General features: G+C 41.7%; 1 protein-coding gene across 2 annotated transcripts in view; it reads right to left on the bottom strand.

Annotated features, from left to right (window-relative positions):
- The window catches only part of PRKG2 (protein kinase cGMP-dependent 2), a 58,254-nt gene that overhangs the window by 3,090 nt on the left and 30,171 nt on the right, over positions 1–24,993 (bottom strand). For both annotated transcript variants that reach the window (XM_069485569.1, XM_069485570.1), the window contains exons 11-16: positions 24,584–24,720; positions 22,135–22,224; positions 19,502–19,643; positions 10,258–10,421; positions 7,522–7,644; positions 6,174–6,236 (exon numbers count right to left, since the gene is read on the bottom strand). In XM_069485569.1, coding sequence (XP_069341670.1) covers positions 6,174–6,236; positions 7,522–7,644; positions 10,258–10,421; positions 19,502–19,643; positions 22,135–22,224; positions 24,584–24,720 — 719 coding nt within the window. The remainder of the gene's footprint in view (positions 1–6,173; positions 6,237–7,521; positions 7,645–10,257; positions 10,422–19,501; positions 19,644–22,134; positions 22,225–24,583; positions 24,721–24,993) is intronic.

Below are 24,993 nucleotides of genomic sequence, written 5' to 3'. Positions count from 1 at the left end.
TACGTGTCTAACAGGCATCCGGCCTGTATCAGGTTCAAACTGGAACCCAAATTTTCTCCACCAAACTTGCCTCCACACTTCCACTTGCTCAAACCAAAGGTATTGGAGTTCCTTCTCTCTCACGTCCTACCTCAGTCCATAATTCTAGCAGTGTCGGCTTCAAATTCTATCCGTACTCAGAACCTGACCAATCCTCGACTCCTGTACTCTACCCAGCAGGGCCATCCCAGGAGTTAGGCTCCTCCACCTTCTCAGTCTCTTCTCACCTCCGGAGCTGGTTTTGGTTCAGTCTTTGCCTGGATTTCCTATTCCAAGTCTAAGCTTAGCAACAGAAATGGAACTAAGCACAGAGCAGGCTCTAGTACATTCCATCTCAGATGCCATTCTTAACCGAAATGTCATTTTGGCAAAAGCTGCTGGAAATCTAGTCAAATAGTGGAGTCAGACGGCAGCGCCAGCTGTATTCTGTCCCTCCCCTGCCCTTGCCGTGAAACCACAGAAGTCCCCTCCTTCATCCAGGGCTTCTTCGCACAAACCCAGGCTCCGTTTTTAGAGATTTCTAGGTACACAGTTCTGCGGATTCTTTTCTTTTGCCACCAAATGCTGCAACAATTCCAGTTAACATACTTTACAGTGCTCTCTACCCAGAAGGTACTATAGAAATAGCAAGAAAAGTCATTACCGTCACTCTGCTGAACCAAAAAGCCCATGTGTTTCCTGCAAAGCATTTGTCACCACCTGACCTTCGGGGACATTTACTTAACGCCAGTGGCCATTCACTTAGCACTTGGCCTTTTGACGCCGACCACATTTTAGTAACGCAGGCGCCAGCACGCACTCGTGTGAAAAATATTCGCCAAAGAAATATTAGCAGCAACAGCACATAAATTCCTTCTTCATTTTTAGAAGATCTGTAGAAGCTACCCTTGAAAATAATTTCAGAGACGAGAAATATTAAAGGTAATGTTATAGTACAGGTATCCCTTGGACATCTTGAGGGTTTAGTCCCAGACCACAGCAATTAAGCGAGTCACCAAAATGTTTTGGTTCCCAGTGCATACAAAAATTATGTTTACACTAAGCTGTAGGTTATTAAGTGTCCAAGAGCATTGTGTCTAAAAGATGTATATAACTTAGTTAAAAAATACTTTATTGCTAAAAAATGCTAACAATCATCTGAGCCTTCAGTGCATCATAATCGGTTTGCTGGCGGAGGGTCTTGCCTCCGTGTTGATGGCGGCTGACTGATCAGGGTGGTGGGTGCTGAAGGATGGGGTGGCTGTGGCAATTTTTAAAAATAAGACAATGGTGAAGTTTGTCACATGGGTTGACTTTTTGTTTCACAAGAGACTTCTCTGTAGCATGTGGTGCTGTTGGACAGCATGTTTTAGTTCTACCTACATTAGAACTTCTTTAAAAATTGAGGTCAATCTTCTCAAATCTTGCTGCTGCTGTACCAGCTAATTTAATGTAATATTTAAATTCTTTGTTGTCATCTCAACTATGTTCACAGCATCTTCACCAGGAGTAGATTCCGTCTCCAGAAACTACTTTCTTTGTTCATCCATAAGAAACAACAACTCATCCATTCAAGTTTTATCATGGGACTGTAGCAACGCAGTCCCAACTTCAGGCTCCACTTCTAATCCTAGTTCTCTGGCTATTTCTATCACATCTTTAGTTACTTCCTCTGCTGAAGTCTTGAACCCCTCAAAGTCCAGTTCATTAGGGTTGGAATCCACTTCATCCAAACTCCCGTTAATGTTATTTTGATCTCCTTCCATGAATCACAAATGTTCTTGATGATATCTAGAATGGTGAATCCTTTCCAGAAGGCCTTCAATTTACTTTTCCCAGAGCCATCAGGGGAATCATGACGGCAGCTACAGCCTTATGAAATGTATTTCTTAAATAATAAGACTTGAAAGTCAAAATTACTCCTTGGTCCATGGGCTCCAGAATGGATGTTGTGTTAGCAGGCAAGAAAACATTAATCTCCTTATACGTCTCCATCAGAACTCTTGGATGACCAGTTACATTGTCAATGAGCATTAATGTTTTGAAAGGAATCTTTTTTTCTGAGCAGTAGGTCTCGACAGTAGGCTTAAAATATTCAGGAAACCATTCTATAAACAGATGTGCTGTCATCCAGACTTTGATGTTTCATTTATAGAGCACAGGCAGAGTAGATTTAGCAATGATTCCTAAGGGCCCTAAAATATTTGGAATGGTAAATGAGCACTGGCTTCTACTTAGTCACCAGCAGCATGAAGCCCCTAACAAGAAAATCAACCTATCCTTTGAAGCTCTGAAGACAGGCATTGACTTCTCCTCTGTAGCTATAAAAGTCCTAGAAGACATCTTCTTCCAAAAGAAGCTGTTTTACCTACATTGAAAATTGGTTGTTTAGTGCAGCCAACTTCATCAATGATCTTAGCTAGATCTTCCGGGTAACTTCCCACAGCTTCTCCATCAGCACTTGCTGCTTCACCTGGTACTGTTACGTTACGGAGATGACTTCTTTCCTTACACCTCAAGCATCAACTTTGCCGGCATAAAACTTTTCTTCTGCAGCTTCCTCACCTCTCTCACCCTTGACAGAACTGAAAAGAGTTAGGGCTTTGCTCTGGATTCGATTTTGGCTTAAGGAAATGTTATGGCTGGTTTGATCTTCTATCCAGATCACTAAAATTTTCTCCATCAACAAGGCTGTTTTGCTGTCTTTTCATGTTTGTGTTCACTGGAGTAGCACTTTTAATTTCCTTCCAGAACTTTCCTTCACGTTCCCAACATGGCTATTTGGTGCAAGAGACCTTTCGATCTGTCTCGGCTTTTGACGCGCCTTCCTCACTAAGCTCAATCATTTCCAGCTTTTGATTTAAAGTGAGAGATGTGTGACTCCTTGTTTCGCCTGAACATTTAGAGGCCATTTTAGGGTTATTAACTGGCCTAACTTCAATAGTTTTGTGTCTCAAGGAATGGGGGGGCCCGAGGAAAGGGCAAGAGATGGGGGGACGGCTGGTCGGGGGAGCAGTCAGAGCACACACGACGTTTGTCAATGAAGTTTGCCTTCTTTTATGTGCATGGCTCGTGGCGCCCCAATTACAACCTCGGCACCAAAGATCACTGATCACAGATCACTGTAACAGATATGATAATGAAAAAGTTTGAAACATTTCAAGAATTACCAAAATATGACACAGAGACCCCAAGTGAGCACGTGCTGTTGGAAAAATGGCACTGCTATACTTGCTTGGTGCTGAGGTTGCCACAAACCTTCAATTTGTAAGAAATGCAAAATCTGTGAAGTGCAACAAAGCAAAGTGCAGTAAGATGAGGTAGGCCCGTAATCGAAATAGATTTTTCCTCTTCCAGTCAGGAAAGATTTAATTATATAGTACATTAGCCTGTTTTTAAGATAGGCATTGGGAGGTACGATTGAGGCCCAGTTTACGTTAGCTCATAAACAGAATTTGTAAGAGTTCTGTAATTATTTTCAGGAAAGATGATGTAAAGTATAGACAAATCCATGTATTCTAACTATATGCCATGTTTAACTGAATTTTTTTTTTTAGGAGGCAAGTTTTAAATTTTATTTCATCTGTTGAGTATACAGGGTAATTAAAAAAAATTTTTTATTTCAGAACATTACGAGACTACAAACACTCTGGTCACATACATTGCCCGCCCGGGCCAGAGCTACAAGCGAGCCCACCCCCGAGACAGTGCACACCACACCCATTAGGTGTGAATCTACCCATCTCCTCCTCCCCCCTAACTGGATAGTTTTTAAATAAAAAATTAAAGTGACTAATTCGCTAAGAAAAAAAAAATAGAAGTTTTACTTTAGAGGAGAGTGGGAAAATCTGATGGCAAACTTAAGAAATAATTTTTTTTTTAATTTAAGAATATACTGGGTAGAGAAAGTATAAAGCTTAAAGACTCGTGGAAGGTTTTTAAACACTCCTATTTGGAGGCAGAGAGAGAAATCTATTTTTCTGGGTTTTTCCCTAGCTAGCTTTATAGCTTAGAAAGCACCGTGAAAACAGGATGAAATAACGTTTTGGAGCTCTCTGGGCTCCCCTGAAGGCACGTGTAGAGTGGGTGTACCTTCTTAGCCACCTCCACACCTGCACTCAGACTCCACCTTACAGGTGGCAAAGACAGTCTTGCCCATTAAGAAGGAATCAGCAGGCCGGGGCGCGGTGGCTCACGCCTGTAATCCTAGCACTCTGGAAGGCCAAGGTGGGAGGATCGCTCAAGGTCAGCAGTTCGAGACCAGCCTGAGCAAGAGCAAGACCCCCGTCTCTACTAAAAATAGAAAGAAATTATCTGGCCAACTAAAAATATATATAGAAAAAATTAGGTGGGCATGGTGGCTCATGCCTGTAGTCCCAGCTACTCGGGAGGCTGAGGCAGGAGGATCGCTTGAGTCCAGGAGTTTGAGGTTGCTGTGAGCGAGGCTGACGCCATGGCACTCTAGCCTGGGTGACAGAGTAAGACTCTGTCTCAAAAAAAAAAAAAAAAAAAAAAGGAGGAATAGGCAAATGAACCCCTGCGGGGAAGGAAATTCAGAATTCTTTATTACCACTCGAGGTGAAAACATTCTTTAGCATCCATCTGCATGTATCTCCAATCACAATTTGACGGCAACATTTAAATGAGCCTCAGGTAAATAAGAAGAAAAAGATAAAGCTGGAGCCCGTTAGCAATTATATCGCTTTTATGTCCCAGCAACGGCAGAGCCCAACATGAAGGCTCTTCTTTAATGAGAGAAAAGGGGGAAGAACGGCTTTAATTGACAAGACACTCGTTTTCTCAATACGAACGGCGTGTTTATGTGTCACTTTATAATGAGAAAAGAAATTGTGATAACAGCAGGCAGCGAGAGAAGAAGAGAAATTGGAATCTGAGACAGATAATGAGCTTTCCCACGGAAGTCAGCGCAAAGGATGACGCAGGAGGGTAAAGGACTCACAGCATTTCGATGTCTATAAAATCTACACTTACGTCCCTTTTCTTCCTAATACGCCCTGAAGGCAGAGCTCGATGGGAGTTTGCAATGTGGAATGCATGGCTTTGTTTCAACCAAGTGCAAGTTCGAGAATATGTAGAGCAGCGCTGGCAGCTTGGGGAAATTTTTTTTTTTTTTTTTCTGCTAAGGAAAATGAATAGCGTTTCTATTTGGCAACAGTATCTCTGCCTTTATTTTCACACTGCATTGATGTGCTCCTAATTCTTCAGCGAAAATACCCACAGAGGAATGAAACATCGAGAGACGTTTTCATTTCTAAAAGTGAACACGTCAGTTTACTCAAAGGTTTTCAATAATGAAATGCTCAGGATGTATTTTTGTCCTACCAACGTGCAGCGTATTCTTACGAGGGATATTTTTCCATCTGTGAATTGTAAGCAAAAGGCAAAAAACATCGTGAAGATTGCAGGACTTAGCCAGGTGCTGACGTCACAAGCAAACACCTTGAAGGTTTGAACTGCCGTCTTTGTACATTTAATCGAATCAGAGCAGGTATCTCATGGAGGTTAACAGTGGTTCTGAAGGTTAAAAACTCGCAGAAGTGAGAAGGTGCGTGTGAGATTACTGCGTAAGGATAAAGATGGTTTGAGGTTCTGTGTCCCGTCCCCAAAAAGTAAAATACAACATGAGGCTTCAGAATCTAGAGAGATAGTCGAAGGAAAATTATATTTAAAATAAATACATATTATTAATTAAAACTGAAATAGAATACTATTTAACAGTTGATTAAGCTGACTCATTGTCTTAAATATTGACAATGACTGACTTTATCCCACTTTATTTACAAATTAAATGCCATAATTTGAACTTAATTCCTCTACAGAATCCAAGATGATATTAAGAAATAATAAAGATAACAATGACTAAAAAGCTAAGTTGCCATGACTCGAATATATGATTTTGTAACGTGTTTTATAACTTCACTCTTTCTTGATACAAATTTCCAGCACTAGAGAAATCACTTTGAGATTAATTATTGTAACTACAACTAGTAAAACATACATAAAAGCCAATGAACCAAAAGAAAAAAGAATTGAGTCTGTAAGGGAACCTCTGTGGCCTCCTGAGAGAAGCTGTCCAGATTACCACCTTGTTCTAGAAATTTCTGTTTTTTGTGGGCAAAGAAGTAACTAGGTACCTGTGTTTCTTAATGTCATTGATTCCATTCTTCAGATTTCCCAGCCTTTCTGTTGGATTTTGCCTAAAATAATAATTTTTAAAAGACAGCTTATAATGATTATGCTTCAGTAAATTTTACATTAAAACTTAACATTTGTTAATTAATTTATTAATACATTTAACAACATTCATGGAGTTTCTACTATAGATCAGACATCTTAGTACAGGCAGATGAAAAAGACAAGGCCCCCTCCCTGGAGGAGCCACAACTGAATTTGAATTAGGGATATACACACACACACACACACACACACACACGCACCCCATATATATATATACAAACTAGTGCTTTAAATAAGCCATGAATAAATGCTTAAAAGGACAGGAGGACATTATCTTGCTAACTCTGCTAAGCTAGGAAAAGCTGTAGGGAATCATTTACATCTAAGCTGGAATCTTAGTAGCACACAAGAATTCCTACTGGCAACCCACAACTAGGACTTACACTCTAAATTTATTAAATTTTAATGCTTAAAAAAAGTTCAAGGCCAGGTGCAGTGGTTCATGCCTGTAATCCTGGCACTTTGGGAGGCCAAGACTGGAGAACTGCTTGAAGCCAAGAGTTCGAGATCAGCCTGAGCAAAAACGTGACCTCGGCTCTACAAAAAAATACAAAAATTGGCCGGGCATGGTGGCGCATGCCTGTAGTCCCAGCTACTCAGGAGGCTGAGGCAGGAGGATCGCTTGAGCCTAGGAGTTTGAGGTTGCTGTGAGTGAGGCTGACGCCCTGGCACTCTAGCCAGGGCAACAGAGCAAGACCCTGTCTCAAAAAAAAAAAAAAAAAAAAAAGGAAATCTAAAAAAAAAAGTTCATATGGCCAAAAAAAGGACAAAATGAAGTTTAAGCAAAGAATCTAGAAGTCTCCTATTCTCTAACAAATGACCTTCAATGTCTATTAGAAATTTGGGAGTAATTTAAAATAAGACTAAAGGAGTACTTTTTTTAAAAATGGAGCTAAAAAAGGCCATGTAGTAACATTTCATCATCAACACTGATTTTCTACCAGAATAACGTGATTGTAAATCAGTTTCTTCTTTTTTAACCTAAGGTTTGTGGTTCCGTTTTGCTCTATACCAGATAAAGATCATTCCCAAAAGTAACTTGAAAAATGTAGATCTCTTTTTAAACTATAAGTAGGTACTATACTTCTATAATATGAGGGAAACTCAAACTCCTAACTTAGACTGCAAATCAGAAAATGACTTTCCTTAAATATCATTTAGCTACATGAAGAAGTGCAAAACGTAAATATATATCTAATTTTAAAATGTGCAGAAACAGAAACCACCAGGAGCCTTCACGCTCACCTGCAAAGCCTCCGAATCAAATCCTCAGGTCGCCTTGTTATCTTTCGAGGAAAATCCATTTTTTCAATTCCTTTGAGAATCAAATTGTAGGTCATCATTTGATCAGTCCCAGAAAAGGGGGGGCTAGGGAGAAATCAAAAGAGGACACACTAAGACCAGAGTCTGGGATACACGTGGAACTTACCTTCTTTCTCTTTCTTCCTTTTCTTCTTTCTCCTTCCTTCCTTTCTCTCTCTCTTTCTCTCCCCCATCTCTCTCTCTCTCTCTCTCTCTCTCTCATCACTTTCTTTTTCTCTTTGTCTCTCTCTCATCTGTTTTACAACAAAGCTGGCTATATCCTAGAAAATCATTTAATGAATTCCATATCACTTAACAAAGCACATGCGCACACATACAGGTAACTGATCGGTGGTGACGATCACTAAAAAATAAAGAAGGGGCGGAGAGTGACAGAGAGAAGGTCTGTTCTGTGAGACAGAGTTGGATAGGAAAATCCCGTCTCATAAGCTGACAGCTGAGCGGAGGTCTGAGTAAGGAGAGGGAGTGAATGAGCCGCACTGTTATCTGTGGCAGAAGGTTCAAGACGGGAAGTACAGAGGCAGCCAGAAGTCGGGAGTGGTCCCAGGCAGTCTTGGAACAGCGGGGTGGGCAGTCGGGTGGCACAGGGGGTGGGCAGTGTGGCTGGTAGAGTGAGGAGGCAGGAGAGGGCTGTAAGAGATGAAGGAAACATAATGTAGAACCAACGCACTATGGTAAGGACCCTGGGAATACACTGTGAGCAGGATGCTCTAATTTACTGCAGCAGAGCAAGCTCTTTTATAACGTGTGGGGGACGAACTGTGAGAGTGGTGGGGGGCGGGGGGAGAAGGCCCAGGACCGCAATGGGGAAAGGGATGAGACGTAGCTGGATTCTAGGGCGATCTGCACCGTGCAATGGACTGAATGTTTGTGTACCCCCAGATTCACCTGCTGAAACCCTAATCCCAACGTTCGGAACCTGAAGGTGGGGCTTGTGGGAGACAGTTAGGTCACGGGGTGGGGCCCTCGTGAAGGGGATTAGTGCCCCACCCTGAAAACGTTTACAGAAACAAGTTCCCAACTTCTTTATGGCAGCTCAAGGCCACTCAGCAAATCTAAGTTGTTGTTGTTGTTTTTTTTCCCCTTCCTTATTTCTTCACTTTATTTCTCTACTCCTTCTCACAGTTTATTCGAGCTGATGGAGACCAAGATGTGTATTCTCCAGCTACCTGCACTAACCACCCAGTATCTCTTAGAAATGCAGCTGACAAATTCCCCAGGGATGAGGAAACGAATTCTTGAAATAGAATTCCCTGTGCCCAAAACCTTAAATGGCTTTCCTCTCTGAATGACTGCCTGGCAATTTTCTCTTCTTTCCTGCACAACCTTAAGCAGTGAATATTTCAAAATGATTACAGATAATATAAAATGATCTTTCCTATCTATTTGCTCAATGAATACGGACAAAGATGTTCAATGCAGCCATAGGAAATCTAATGTTGAAGTTTGCAGTGTAAAAAGTTCAAAAATATTCCATGGAACTCTCTTTTTATAAAGTATGTGTTAGGACTGTATCCTCACCAACGGACTCATTCCCATATTTCTTAAATTATTGCATATGCGATTCTTCTCTGAAATTAAGACTGAGAATATTTGGTTACAAAGGATTATAGGCATAATCAGATCAGTTAATGGGAAGTGGACGTACAAAGCCATCAAGAACATTCCTTTAAATCCTGTGCGTGTGTGTCCATGCATTATAACATAGACACATACATGTGGCACACGTGTGTAATGGAAAGTGAGTCACATTTAGAGTCAGAAGACCTGGGATCAAATTACTCATCTTAGGCAGGTAGTTCTCTCACCTGGTTTTCTAATCCATAAAATTTAAGTCATAAAATAATCATAACAAAAATCTAAATCATAAAATAATAATAGAAATTCCTGTCTTATTTTCCATACAAATTTGTGAAAACTAAACTAGATGATACACATGTAAGTGCTTTGAAAACCATAAGATACTTTACAAATGTGAGGTGATATTACATACAGGCTATATATGTGCGTGCGTGTGTGTGTGTGTGTGTGTGTGCATGTGTGTGTGTGTGCAGTAAATATTTGAGATCTGGGATTCATTAATACAGTCCTTTAATCTCTGCGGGGATGACAATTCAATTTGAACTGCTAAACCCCCATGGTGTCTTGTCTCTGTTCATTAGCACCTTTAAAAAGGGGCTGACAAAGGCATTAGAATTTAAATCCAGCAACGGATGATATGCTGGGAAGATGGAAGAACGTGGATAAATTTGGTTTAATCGATCAATGGATTTAACTGAATTAGGATTGCTATTTTCCCAGTTACAAAAAAAGAGGCAATAATGACACAGCCCACAACTTTCATTCCTTGTCTTATTCTTACGCTACATTATCAAAGCCTTCACATACTTAATATATCATCTATAATAACGGGCCTTGGCATTTTAGGGAAACCGTAGCAATTCTATATTCCTTTCCTTCTCCTTCCTGAATCCTTTCTCCATGGCATAAACTAGCAAGCTCACCGTACGTGAAATAATGCAAAGAGGAAAAGGCATCATGGTTTAAAACGTTTCCAGCATGTTAAGCTCCTAAATTGTACTACTGTATACGTTATCACTGGGAAGTTGCTTTTGACTGCCCGGAAGCAGAGGCCGTACGAAGCCTGAAGGCACCTACTTGCCGGTCAGCAGCTCATACACCAGAATCCCCAGGGACCAGAAATCCACACTGAAGTCGTGGCCCTTGTTGAGGATGACTTCAGGAGCCACGTACTCCGGAGTCCCGCAGAACGTCCACGTTTTCTGTCCAGATCCTATTTTCTTAGCAAATCCAAAGTCAACCTGGCAAAGAACGTCGAAGAAATTCTCAGAGACCATAAAATTCATGCTCCTCTTTAAGTCTCCCTCTTACTTCCCAAATCTTCTTTCTACACCCCCGCTCCTCCTTCCACACCACGAACACACACACACACACACACACACCCTCATATATTCCTTTGCAGGATCAGGGGTGCACCAAGTTGCATTGGAGACAGTTCCAGGCACGTACTCTATGCCCACGACCCTAGGGGACGAGAGAGGAAGGTTTAGCAAACAGGAGCCTTAACCACAAATCTGACACTCAGGGCAAGAAAGACCAAGACAGTTTTCAATTCGGTGATGGTATTTATTGGGAAGAGGAGACAAGGGGCAAGTGAAGGACCCTGTGTATTTAAAGCTCCATCCTGGAAGTAAAAATCATAACAAAGTTGAGAGTTGGGGACAGGGGCTACTACCAAGAAGAAGCAGGGCTGAAAACTCCGGACAGTCTTTACAAACCCGTGCACACAGTGTCTGCACCCTGTACTGCTCAGCCTCCCAGGGCAAGGCCGGCGCAATCCCGTCCCTCTTTGGCTGGGTCTGCACACTCTCGGTCCCTCCCAGGGAGCTGAGTGGTCAGTGGCATCTACATGAACGTATTTATTCTAAAAACATACGTTCGTTTCAGTTTCTCAAAAAAAAATAAAATCATTCTTGTTATCTGAAGAAAAGAATATTTAAAAAAATTATCTTTTAAAACAGATAAACATCTTGTTAAAAAACTTTATTTTCCTACATCATCTCCTTAAACACAAAAAAGTTCACTCTATTAATAATAACTTCTCAGCCTACTTTTATAGAAAAACTTCAGAATACATAAAGCACATGTGTCAGCTATGGTAGAGTCAAACATTGAACGGCGTTGGTGGCAAGATAAGCATTTAGGATAGTGTTTTATTAACATACCCGCAAGTCCTTGTTCATTGTGGAAATGTGTCTCTGATGAAAACCATACGTGTCTACGGAAACTACTTTTGTAGTTCGGGATATACAGGTTTTGTGTGTGTGCAGTTTATTGTATTAAACTATTACTGCACGTAGCTTAAAATAAGGACTAAAATTGCATTTACACAGATCACTGAATGTCACTCTGTGTGAAGCTGAACTTTTTGTGTGCCGCTTACAGACATTACCTATAAATCAGCACTTGGGAAAATTTTACTTTCTTAAGCTATTAATACAAGGAATAAAGTATGAAAAGTTAAACAGGGAAAAAGCAATTTGGATTCGGTCAAAAGATCCCACTTAAGGACCCAGAAGGCGACATGTGGCCTTCAGGCCAGAGGTTTTCCACTCCTTAATATGATCAAAAATGTGTATATGACGTAACAGAACAAAGTATAAACTCAGAGGAAAAGAAAAAAAAAACCATATACTTCGAGAACAGTATGAAGAAGATGGCTGGGGAAGGTGTTAGTAGGAGGTGAGCTTGGCCCCGACTGAGGACTCGGAACGGTCCCAGCGCCCTCCTCTGTCCACCTCCCTGGGACTCTTTCCGTAAACTCCATGCACCGAGCCTGCAGCTGCAGAAGGCCCCACCTTGAACTGAAGCACTGCATGTGATTGACATCCTGATTTGCAAAGCAAATAATTGCTTTCCTTCCACGGGAGCGCTCAGCACACACTTTTCATCTCCAATATATACAGATATTAAATTAGCAAAACCGCCCTCCACCTTCCTCCGGTAAACAGGCGCACAGATCGTTCCTGGACTTCATCGTGCACATTTTAATAGCTTTATGACACACGGACTATCCCAATAGTACAGCAATCATCTTGGCTAAAAAAAAAAAAACTAAATAAACAAGGCAAGATATCGAGATAAGCCCTCACCTAAAAATGTATGAGTCAGTGAACTATAAAATCCAGCCCCTATTTACTTATTTAAATATTAATATTTAAAATCTTTGTTTTACCTTAAATGAATTTCTTAGAGATTTGCCTTTTTACTGGTACTGTTTAGTATTTATAACACAACTGCAAGGGTTTTATTGGAAAAGAGGGATTTAAACAACCTAATTTGAAGCGGGATTTTACTGTTTTCTTTCATCCACGCAGAATGACTCACAAAGACTGTATCTGAGAGATGGCTGGGGATATTACAAAATTAAAACTTGTAACCAGCTGAGATTAGCTCATCTACTTATTCCTCAGAGAAAGGACCAATATGAAAATCCTAGCTAATTTTATAAAGACAGAAATTTAAATGACAAGAAAGCGATGCTTGTAACTGTATTTGTATGTATGCGTATATGAAAACATTCTATTTTGTTGGTTTATAACAGCCTTTCAGCTCATTTTTTTAAACTGCATTTAAGTCTTTCTTTTAAGGATGACTGGAAGTTCATTAGCTATTTAGGAGAGTTTTTCTAGCTCTGAAAGTGGTATATTTTCCATTTGAATCGCTGGTTTAGCTTTTGTAATATTTGCATATTGGCCCAAAGAGATGGCAATAGTTATATTAAAGTTTTCAGATTTATGAAAACATTTTCTCTATTGCTCATACCGACTTTGGCTTAATCCATTTGGTCAGAGGAAACCAATACTCAGACCTATACAAAGTCATATGCTCGATAGAGAAGGTCCCAAATCTTTTGTGTCAAGTTCTGTGTATTTTCCATAAAAATTATGCTACCTCTGTCTTGTACCACCATGGAAAAGTGGTGCTCCTCCATCTACTCCTGCAGTGAGTATTTACTGAATACCATTATCTATCAAAAGACTTTCTGAGACTGGAGCAGATTGGAGTGGAAATCTGAGTGCAATAAGACAGAGAGTTCTGTAAGGGTCTGAGCAAGAGTGACCCTGCCAGCCAGCAGGAAGAGCTACGGCAAAGGCCTGAGATAGGAACGTGCATGGTAGGTTCCAGAACTGGCAAGAAGGCCAGCGTGGCTGGACCGTCACGTGTGAGGGAGAGAAGGGCGGGAAGCGAGAGCACATTATGGGTGTTTTTTTGTTTGTTTTAGAGACAGGATCTCACTGTGTTGCCCAGGCTGGTCTTGAATTCCTGGACTCCAGTAATCCTCCCTCCTCCCAAAGTGCTGGGATTCCAGGCATGGGCCACCGTACCCAGCTGTAGAGTGGTTTTTAAGCCACAGAAAGAACTTTTTTTTCTAAGAAGTCATTGTAGGATTCAGAGAAGAGGTGTGGCATGAAATGACTTATGTTTTAAAGGGATCAATCCAAGACACGAGAAAATAGACTATCCCCCCTCCTTTTTAAAAAAAAAAAAAATCTACGAGCAAAACTAGGTTTTCAAAAATAATACCTGGAAAAGTTGTACACAGGTTTGCCCTTGTCTTATTAAATTTCCACCACTAAGGGAGGCTTATGTTATGCTGAAAGCATTAAAACATCGTCGCCAAAGATTTTTAACAAACTAGAAGGTTTTTAAGATGACTTTAACTCTACAGCAGTGACTGCATCATGCAGAAATAGAAAAATCAGCACTGTGGCTTGTAGGAGCTGGTGGCCAGTAAAGTATGAGCTTCTTCCCAGAAGTTTCTCTCTGGGTCAGTAAATTTGTCAGATACTGGTTCTCTCAGTCACATAAAAATGGACACAGAATAACCAGTCTAATTAAGGACGCGGATGATTCATGGAGACATAACATTCCAAAAAAAAGTTTATGTGGCATGTTCAGTGCACGCATGTTACCCACGTCTAGACAACGGTAAAACGGAATCTGTGTATCCTGTGCACCAACAACCAAAGGTGACTTAATGTCCTGCTAACGTCCCACCACTGAGAGAGGTGGGCATGGGTGGCTTCGATGGGGTGGATGCAAAAGTGGGAGAGGCTGAGCTATGGGATGGATGCGTCTCCCGTAGCAACGGCCCAGGCTCTCTGCAGACGCGGTGATTCAGCTGAAATATCTGAGAGCCTTTAGTAGAAGGTGGGCAAGATGAAGCGAAGCTTGCATTACCTCCATTAATAATTAGTTGAGCTACAGCATTATAATTAATTCTCATATCTGAGGGAGCAATTTCCCTCTTGTGTGTCTTCAGAAATTTCCTGGCTATTTTTGGCCCTTGGCTATTCTACGTAAAGGTTTAGAATCAGCTTTCCAAGCTTCATGAAAAGCTCTGCTGGAATTTCCACTGGGAGTGTATTAAATCTGTAGCTAAGCAGTGACTCAAACACAGGTTCTTTCCGTCTTGGGGCACCGTCAACTTCAAATCAGCTGCATTCGTCGGCAAAAACCCAGAAAGTGCACAGAGATCAGCTGCACAAAAGCATTTTATTAGGTAACTAAAAGATGAGGATTTTTCATCATCTATAGTAATCCTAATTATCTCAAAGAATATTTCTTCCCTGATATTAACATTGATAAAGCCTGCATTTAAATTCATTTACTATTTCCCAGACATATCTTTCTCTATCCTTTTAATTCTAACTTTTGTGCATTCTCCTATTTTAGGTCTGTCTTTTGTAAGCATCACATAGTTGATTTTTATTTTTTTTTTTAAATCTATTTGACAATCATTTTTTAATCTGGAAAGTTAAGTCCATTTGCATATGTTAGACCTCTTTTTTATTCCCTTCATTGGTGCTTTCTCCTTGATTGTTTTCTGGATCTCCTGTTTCTCCTTTGCTGCCTTCTTTTAAAATGACATTTTCTCCTCCAATTTTAATTCCAGTTACACCTACTCTCAGTATACACACTGCTGTTCTTCAGTTATTTAGCATTTTCTCATTCTAATACCATGTATTGAATGATATGATTAGAATGATAATTATTACTTCATGCTGTAATTTTTAAATGATTCAACACATTTACTGTTTCTCTGTGGTCATCGTTCCTTGCTGCATCTTAAACTCTCCATCAGGAATGATTTTTCTTCTCCCTTAAGCATATGTATTTAGCAGTGAATACCCTTCATCTTTGTTTGAAAACGCCTTTATTTCACCCTTCTCGAAAGATACTTTGCCTGGATTTATAATTCAAGTTTGTCAGTTATTTTCTCTCAGAACTTTTATGATATTATTCCACTGTATTCTAGCGTCTATTGCTGCTTTTCAGATGTCAGCTGAAAGCTTAATTTTTTTATTTTAATTTAATTTTTATTTTCTTTATAGGTAAACTATCGTTTCTCTTCGATAACTTTTAAGACTTGATCCTTGTCTCGGTTCTGTACTTTCCCTACTACAATAGCCAATATCTGAGAGAGCCCCGAGGATACACTTCTCTTGGTATCCAGAAGTGTCCCCTTCCACACCAAATTAGGGCTAGCCCTGTGTGACCAACGGAATACAGTGGAAGTGCTGGTGTGTGACCTCCCAGAGTAGGTTTTAGAAGCCTGTAGCTTTTCCTTGGTCTCCTGGATGACTCACCCCAGGGGAGTCAGCTGCCGTGCCCTGAGGACATTCAGCCAGTCCCAGGAGGAGGCCCAGGTGGAGGAGGAACATGGGAGCCAACTCACTGCCAGCATCAACTTGCCGGCGTATGAGTCATAAACTGGTAGATTCTTTAAGTTTTTCTACATAAAAATTCATGTTGTCTGCAAATAAAGACAGGTAACTTCTTCCTTTCTAAGTCTTTGGCCTTTCCTTTCTGTTTCTTAGCGTATTTCATTTGCTAAGACCTCTCTTACAATGGTAAATAAAAGTGGTAAGAACAGATACTCTTGTTCGCAATCTAATGAAAAAGATGTTCAGCATATCACAATCAGGTATGATGTTAACTAAAGGTTTATTTCCCCTTCCTTATATACTGAGGAGTGTGCTGAAACGAACCACTGAATATCAGCTGTTTAAATGTAGGTGTCGCCCAAGTGATTCCCTTTTCTTAAGGCTTGAATATCTACTTTTTGTTGCTCTCCAATGTCTTCACATACGTTTATACATATGTTATAATTAATCCCATCAAAAGGAGAGTCAAATGCAAGCTACACCATTAATAATAGCTTCCATTGCACATTTAATTTCAATTATTATATTCTTAGTTTCTTAATAAGTGCTTTACTTGTTAGTTTTTTCCAACACTGTTTTCTCTCTTTTTGAAGAATCTCTTATCCTTACTCATTTTTTATCCCTCTCTCAGTTTTAAAACACATTAGATGTATTTAGTTCACATTCTGTATCTGATTACTCCAATACATGAGGCACTTATGTGCCTGATTCTGCTCCTTTTGTTTCTGGCCACTAGTGCTTATGGTAGCTTTTCTCCTTACACATTTATTTTATTTTTTAAAATGTAGGCTCATGTTCCCTGGAACTTCATCTCCAGCAGTTCTTTGTGTCCTGATTTGAGAATATACTCTTCCAGAGAGAATATATATTCATTCTTGGGAACTTGGATATGCCGCCGACATGGATTCATTTCCATTTAAATTCTTGCTTGGGTTTTTCCAACCGTGTAGCCGGGCACCCAACCTCCATGAAGACCAGCCTGTGGCCAGGAATTCTTAGAAAAGAGCTTTTTGTTCTTCTACCAAGAGCCAGTAATGAGAAAAGCATGTTTCCTTGCATTTACTCTGTCATTACAAATTTAAAATTTTTTTTCTTGTTTTCTATTTCTCCGAGAGTTTAATCTCTGTGACGCCTAGCCTTATGCAATGTTGTCTGATTCAACTGCCCACACTGCTCAGATCCAAAGCTTGGTCTCCCGTTTTGACAGGGCACAGATACTAAAATAAGACCTCCAGGCCACCTACGATTGCTGGGTGCGCACGAGGCGGCAGCTTCGCCGTTTGATTTCCACCAGACACTACTGCTCACGCTTGGTTCCCAGCCCCAGAGGAATTCCCATGCCGTCTTACACACTCGGCCATGCATTCGATACTGCTTTTCATGTTTCATTCAGTAGATACTTTGTAGCGAGAGGATTTCAGGATCTCTAGTTTAACATATAGCTAGAAATGGAAATATTCAGCATTTACTTTTTAATTGCTAAAGACTGTAGTTCTGACTCTTCATTTAGCTGGTTGGCAAACAAATTAGCAGAATGGATAACAACGGCTCACAGGGAAGTTATTTATTTATTTAGAGACAAAGTTTCACTCTGTCGCCCAGGCTGGAGTGCAATGGCACCATCATAGCTCACTGAAGCCTTGAACTCCTGGGCTCACAGGATCTTCCTAGCTCTGTCTCCCAAGTAGCTGGGACTATAGGCACGCACCACTGCGTAAGGCTATATCATTTTATTTTTTGTAGTGACAGGGGTCTCATTAAGTTGCCTTGGGTGGTCTCGAACTCCCAGCCTCAATCGATCCTCCCACTTCGACCTCCCAAATTCCTGGGATTACAAGCATAAGCCACCATGCCTGGCTGAAAGTTAGAAGCATTAACCTCTGTGCTTATAAATACAGAATATGCTATCTGATTTTTTTTAAAAAATAGCGATGAGAAGGAAGAGATGAATCTAATGACCTGTCTGCATCTCCCATGACGGTTTTACTTCCAAAGTGCTCCAGAAGGTTTCCTTAAAGAGCTCTAAGGGGCACAGCCAATGAAGGAACTGCAAAGAGAAGCGATGGAGGCCCTGTGCAGTACCTCACCAGCTCTCAAAGCTGCCTTTCATGGATAAAATAAAGCTTGAATCAATTAAAACGTTTCTTGGAAGTTACCCAGATTTCCCATAAAAGGGCTTTCATGTTCCCCTTCACCACGGAGAGAAATCTCTTAGCAATCACACAGAATGAACTTGATTCCTCAGTCTACAGTACACAACTCTAACACGTGGATGATAAAATCTATTTTATAGATTGTTAAATAGGTTAATTGTGAAAGGTTTAGCGTGGTAGCTCTGCCCATAGTAACCACTTACGTGGTGGCTATTCTTAGTTCCTTACGTAAAAGTTCTGAGTGAGAAACTTTTAATATCTTTGTAAATATCAAGCTCAGAGATGGTTTAATATCCCTTAAAGTATAATATTATCAAAGTGGACTCAGGGAAACTCAGCCTAGGGTCCTCGTCCTCCTGGGGTCCCCTCCTGAGATCTGAAGGGCCTTGTTTTTCCCTCAGTGACAACTGTCCAGTTTTACTATAGTTTCTCGCCGAAAGCAGTTTATGTGACTCGTAGCATTTTTGTCTCTAGCGTGGCATGCCAGGGGACTCGTGGGGGCATTGGTGGGTTACGAGGATGACAGCAAGGAAAGTCTGTCTTCAGGAGCCTGTCGTCCAGCAATGTGATTCCCAACCTGGGTGCACGTTAGACCCACCTTGAAAGATCTCGAAAACACTACCAACGTTTGTAAGTTTATCTTCTCGCTTTCTGTAGACAGTGTACATCTTGGGGAAAGAGTTATACTGTCATCTCCCATTATTCATTTTATTTTTTTGAGAGAGGTCTCACCCTGTCGCCCAGACTAGAGTGCAATGACACAACCAGAACTCACTGCAACCTTGCACCCTCGGCTCAAGTGATCCTTTTGCCTCAGCCTCCCAAGTAGCTAGGACTACAGGCACGCACCACTGCACCCAGCTAATTTTTTTTTTTTTTTTATTTTTGTAGAGATAGGGTCTCACTATGTTGCCCAGGCTGGTCTTCAAGTCCTGGCCTCAAGTAATCCTCCCGTCTCGGCCTCCCAAAGTGCTAAGATGACAGGTGTGAGATGCCGCGCCCGGCCTCCTTATTCCTTATAGCCAGTTCCTGTCTGTAGCAAGAATCAACTAAAACCTAAGGGTGAGGTATAAAAACTTACCTGCCGGGTACAATGTACACTATCCTGGTGACGGGCACACTAAAAGCCCTAACTTCTGCGTTACACAATTCACCCCCGTAACAAGAACACTTATGCCCCCTGATATTTTGAAATAAAAATTATTTTTTTAATTATTAAGCAAAAATAATTAACAAATCCAATTAGAAAGGCATTCTCTCCTGTGACTCTTCAGGAGGGTCACAAATATGATTGAAACATTAAATTCTTAGGCCAGAAAGAACGTACTCATAACATTGCTCCCTGGACTAGGTGTGCCAGTTTCAAAGACCATACCCTCCCAATGGAAAATAACAGCTGTACCGAAATTAAAAAGAAAATTGAAAACCGCAATTATAACACAGCATTTTGAGGGGGGACTATCTCCTCTGATACACAAGTGAGAGAACGTGTCTTACCAGTTTCAGGTAACCCTCAGCGTCTAGGATTAAGTTTTCTGGCTTCAGGTCTCTGTAGATAATGCCCAGCCGATGCAAGTAATCAAAGGCTTCCGTCACACAAGCGACGCAGAATTTGGAGGTGGGCTCATCAAAGCTGCCTCTGCAATGAAATCGTTTTCTCTCTTAATACCCTGGATGCACAGTGCTGTGCTAGGTGGCAATTACGGAATGACACATTCATGCAACATCAGTATCTTGCAGGACATCAGCACGGAAATGTATTTCACACTGCCCGCGGACGAAGCTGTTTGCTGATCGTAAGGCAGTTCAGGACGCTCGATGCGAACATAAACTACTTCACTAAAATGAAAATGTCGACACCCAAACGATCATTTCTGATAATCACATATGAATATACACAATAGAAAAATAAAACAAAGGCTTGTTTTATTTTTTTTTATTTTTTTTTTTTTTTTGAGACAGAGTCTCACTCTGTTGCCCTGGCTAGAGTGAGTGCCGTGGCGTCAGCCTAGCTCACAGCAACCTCAAACTCCTGGGCTCAAGCGATCCTCCTGTCTCAGCCTCCCGAGTAGCTGGGACTACAGGCATGTGCCACCATGCCCGGCTAATTTTTTGTATATATATATTTTAGTTGTCCATATAATTTCTTTCTATTTTTAGTAGAGACGGGGTCTCGCTCTTGCTCAGGCTGGTCTCGAACTCCTGACCTCCAGCGATCCACCCGTCTCGGCCTCCCAGAGTGCTAGGATTACAGGCGTGAGCCACCGCGCCCGGCCAAAGGCTTGTTTTAGATATCAACCACACTCTAACAGGAAACCCAACAATTTCAGTGGAAGGTGTGGACCAGACTTCTGTAATTTATTGCTTGACTAAAAAGTGACTCGAGTGACTATTTTAATTTCCCGTTTGTACAGCATGTAACAGCGACCCAGGCAGAAATGGGGCTGTGACTCTTGCCTGCTCGATGCCCCTTGACCTTTGATGAGAGTTCCTCTGTCAGCACTGTGTGTAGTTTTCTCGCTAAATTTTTTTCAGGGTGGTGGTGATTTGCTGCCTGGTACCGCAGAAGCGTGTGGCTCTGGAGTGACAGAAACCAGGCTTGACTCCTGCTTCCACTTACTCTATTCGTGGGCAGGTTGTTTTACTGTTCTGAGCCTCAGGCTTCATACCTGTAAAATGGGTTTGCTACTTACTTAACAGGGCTGTTTCCAGGATTAAGCATAGTGCCTCACAGGTGGTGGGAACTCCTTTTTCTAAAAAGATTTAGATTTTCTACAGAGATCTGCCTAATGTAGCAAAGAGGGAAGAGACTACCGCTTTTGCAGGTCTCATGAAAGTCTCCTCACCCTCCCAGGGTCCCGCCCAATTTGAGTCCATCCAGCTAAACGTTCCTAACAAGACATTTATCTTCTACCCAGATGTTCAATGGTCTTCTCTTGCCTAGGTCAGTGATTCCCAGCCATAAATCCACGTCCACGTGTCCTGAGAAGCATTTAAAAACTCATTTATTGGACGCCATCCCAGATAAAATGAATCATAACCTCTGGCATCAGGGCTCAGCGTTTTTACTTTGTGAAAGTTCCGCACGTGATCGCAACGTGCAGCCAGGGGTGAGCACAAGGCGCTGGCACTGGCCTGGCACTAACTTCCACGCTGCGCTGCCAGCCGGCCTCCCCAGTCCTCTTCCGCTGCCCTCATCTGCTACCCAAATCCTTCTGCTGCTCACCCGCGAAGAGACCTGATCCTACCCCAGCTTCCCGGCTTCGCCACACACTTGTCTCCCTGCCTTTCTGCCTCTCCAAATTCTTGTCCCCTTTAGAGCTGAGTTCAAATTCTTCCTCTATCATCACATTTTTTCTCTCTCTCCCCACCAGCCCAAGCTCACCATCTAGAGTACTCACTTAGCATTTAATTACAAATCGCCAACGTCTGTGTCATTATTTAGTCTTTGCATTGAACAATGACATGTTTTCTTTAAATTTCATAATCCTCTCCTCAAGTAAACTCTAAACTCATTGGAGGAAAAGCATAGCATTTTACTCTTTTGGTTAAAAAAGTCTACATTGTCTAGAACCTGCCTCCCCTTCCCACCCACCCCCGCCCCACATGGCCCACCATGGAGCCTGTACACAGGTGGTGCTCAAAGGTGGTGCTCAATAATTACCTGCGGTTTGGATTGTGTGGAAACCAACACTTTTGTAAACCTGAACCTTTGCAGATCATCTTACTCTGCTTTTCAGTGAGGACTTACCCACGCCCCAGCCCTGCCTTTCCTTACCCGCTTGTTGGATTTGGACTCGGAACCATCTGGGTTTATACCTGACTCTGCCTCATACAAGCTGTGTGACGTTGGATAGTTCGCACCCTCTCTGAGCCTGGGATTCTCTAAGCCTTAAAACACGGATGTTAACGACTTCCTTACAGTGTGGGTATGACATGATTGTAATTTAGCTAAGAAAATATTACTATTATAGTACTGTTTTATTTAATCAAGTGATATTTTCTTATAGTCATTTCCTACTGATCTCCTTCATGCCTCCTGCAATGACCACGAATACACCGTCCTCTAGACCAGAGATGAGCAGACGCTGTGTGTAAAAGGCTGTTGTGTGTAAACTCTGTCCCGTTACCTGTCTCTCAGGATACTCCACAGCTCTCCACCTAAGCAGGCCTCCAGGAGCATGTACACATACTTATTGTCCTTGAAAGTACGATATAATCTGCAAAGACAGATAAAAACGGGGTTATGATTAGAAATGCAGTTTTAAAACCTTTTTAAAGTTGCCTAAGATGATAATCGTGACATCCTGACCATGGACTCTCCTGGCCATATAAATGTCCTACAGCTACGCGGGGCTTCTTGCCGAATCCTCTTTGCTCCCTCCTGCGGCCTTGCTTTGCTCGTGTGAATCCTTTCACTTGGACCACCCTCCCTCTCCCCACGGACTGAGCTTCTCGATCTCAGCCTCACTGTCAGGTTTTATCCGTTCTTCAAGGCCAAGCTCCAAGGCTGCTTTCTCAGTAAGGCAGCTCATTATCCGACCCGCCACATACGGCCTCTCCGTCCCCCAAAAAGCCATAGCCCTCACTGGTATCACCTTTCAGATCTGTCTTGAGTGACAGCTATTCATGCCCAGCCCTTGTGTCCCCCCAGCTGGTTCAGTGATGCTGAATTTCCTTGGAGACAGACTCTGAGACCGAGATTTGCAAGCAGCAAGATTGGTGGGGCGTGGGAGGGAGCGTGCAGGTGGGAACGTCCGTGGGGGAGGGAGGGAGCGGATTTGGGCAGAGGGAGATCGGAGCTACGATCTAGTTTCAGCAAAAGCCTCCACTTCAAGGGGCTCTACAGTCGTAAGATGCAAGACGCCCCCAAAGACAGAGTCTAACCCTGGGCAAGGTGGTTCTCGTCACCTAAGAATAACACCCAGGGAACACTGAGCTAGAGCCCTGGACACTCTCAGAAGCCAGGACATGGGGAGGGGGAGCAGGGAACGGGGAATGGCAGCCTCGGTCCTCAGGTAGGACCTGCACAGGGCGCCATGTTTCAACATTGGGTGACAGCGGTTTCTGGGTCTTAACCATCAAGAGACCCCTTTGGCTCCCTAGCACCATGCCCAGGATACAGTAGCCGGTACAGCAGCCATATCATGCACAGATAAAGGAAGCAACCTGGGGAAGGGGTCCAGGAGGGGGGCTCTGGAGCCAAGCCACCAGGCTTGAATCACAGACGGAGCATTTATGGTCAATAGCTATGCAACTATTGCATAGAAATGCAGTTTCTCATTGTTTCTCATTGTGTGTGTGTGTGTGTATTCATTTGATTACTTATTGATTGTATATTATTTATTTATATAATATTGATGGTACATATTCATTGAAATATGCATATTCATTTGATTACCTATTGATTATATATTATTTATTTATATAATATTGATGGTACATATTCATTGAAATATGCCTATTCACTTGATTACTTATTGATCATACATTATTTATTTATACAATATTGGTGGTATATATTCATTGAAAATATATATATATATTTATTTGATCCTAATAGACCAGTGAGGTAGACACGATGATTGTCTACACATATAGATAGTTTATAAGATCACCTAGTACATGTTAATTTTTCAATAAATGTCATTAATATTTATTCTTAATATTATTGCTCCGCCATATGCCAGGCACTTTGCAAAGAGCTGGCAAGAAGAAAATAAATATAACCTAATCCATGTCTGAAGCTACTCATCATAGTTTGTCAATGAAATATTAATTTTAAAAGGACATTCTGGGAACATAGTTAATGTAAAGATAATTGGATGACTCTCTAATGCCAGCATGGCTTGGGTTATTCTTTTTAATCTTGGAGGAAAAAAATAGGTCTAGGAATATGGATAGGAAGGAAGATCCTTGCAAAGCATTTGATCAAAAAGTATAAATGCTATCCATTATAGGGACACTTTACGTCACCAGGAATCACTACAAACACACTTTAGGACAGGAAAAAAATCTGTGAATATATAAACTGGTGTAAGACGCTAACCCGTGAATTCACAAGTAAAGAGAGCTGTAGCCTATTATACTTTAAATTTATTCTCCAAACTCTGGTAATAGCCAAAGAAAAAATGAATAACTATTAGGAGATGAACCTTTTGGTGCCCAGACTGTGCTAGGACCAGGCTGTGTCCCCCCTTGGGCGCCCACGGGTGCCCAAATGCCACTTCCTGAAGACATACGACATCCACACACCCTCTGGGGGCTTCTAATGAATTCTTAGTTCCCTAGTCCCAAATTCTGCTTTAGTTCTAGATAACATAGTCAGTTAAAATCATTTCCCAATAATTTTGTAATCACACGCACACACTTTTGTGAGGTTTACTCGAGAATAAAAACAACTGGGAACCTTCTGACCCCAGACCTCAAACGTCTGACATTTCAAGGACTGTTGCTGTGACTGGGATGGAAGATTCCAAGCGGAGCCTCCTCGTCCTCTCCTTTCTGTCCTCCTACATGCAAACGGTCAAAGGAAGAGCCTGAAATCCTCGGTCCCGGGAAGGCAAACTGCTCACTCACTTCACGACGAACGGAGAGCACAGCTCCTCCAGGATCCTCTTCTCCGAGTAGACGTGCTCCTGCTGCTTCGTGTCCACGATGTGCTTCTTCCTGATGCACTTCATGGCAAAGGCCACGTTCTCGTTCTTCACTTTAACCTGCACGAGACATAGAAAGGCCCCTCGAAATTAACGTACTAGGAAAGAGTTGCCATATCTACATAAAACATGTTAGTTAATGAGCGTTACAACCATGAAGAAATTGATTCAGTCTCGACCGAGTAACGCAAAACACTTTGAGCGGAATCGCCCACAATTCTTTCGTTATTAGGTCATTAACTATGAAATGTCCGATTTCCAAAGTTTAGTTTATCATATCTCAAACGAGAAGCAGTACAATTAATCAAAGCATGCGCCTAAACTATCGACCCA

The sequence above is a fragment of the Eulemur rufifrons genome, chromosome 13 (genome assembly GCF_041146395.1).
Source record: "Eulemur rufifrons isolate Redbay chromosome 13, OSU_ERuf_1, whole genome shotgun sequence".
NCBI classification, from domain to species: Eukaryota; Metazoa; Chordata; class Mammalia; order Primates; family Lemuridae; genus Eulemur; species Eulemur rufifrons.
This window is presented reverse-complemented; position numbering and strand designations above follow the sequence as displayed.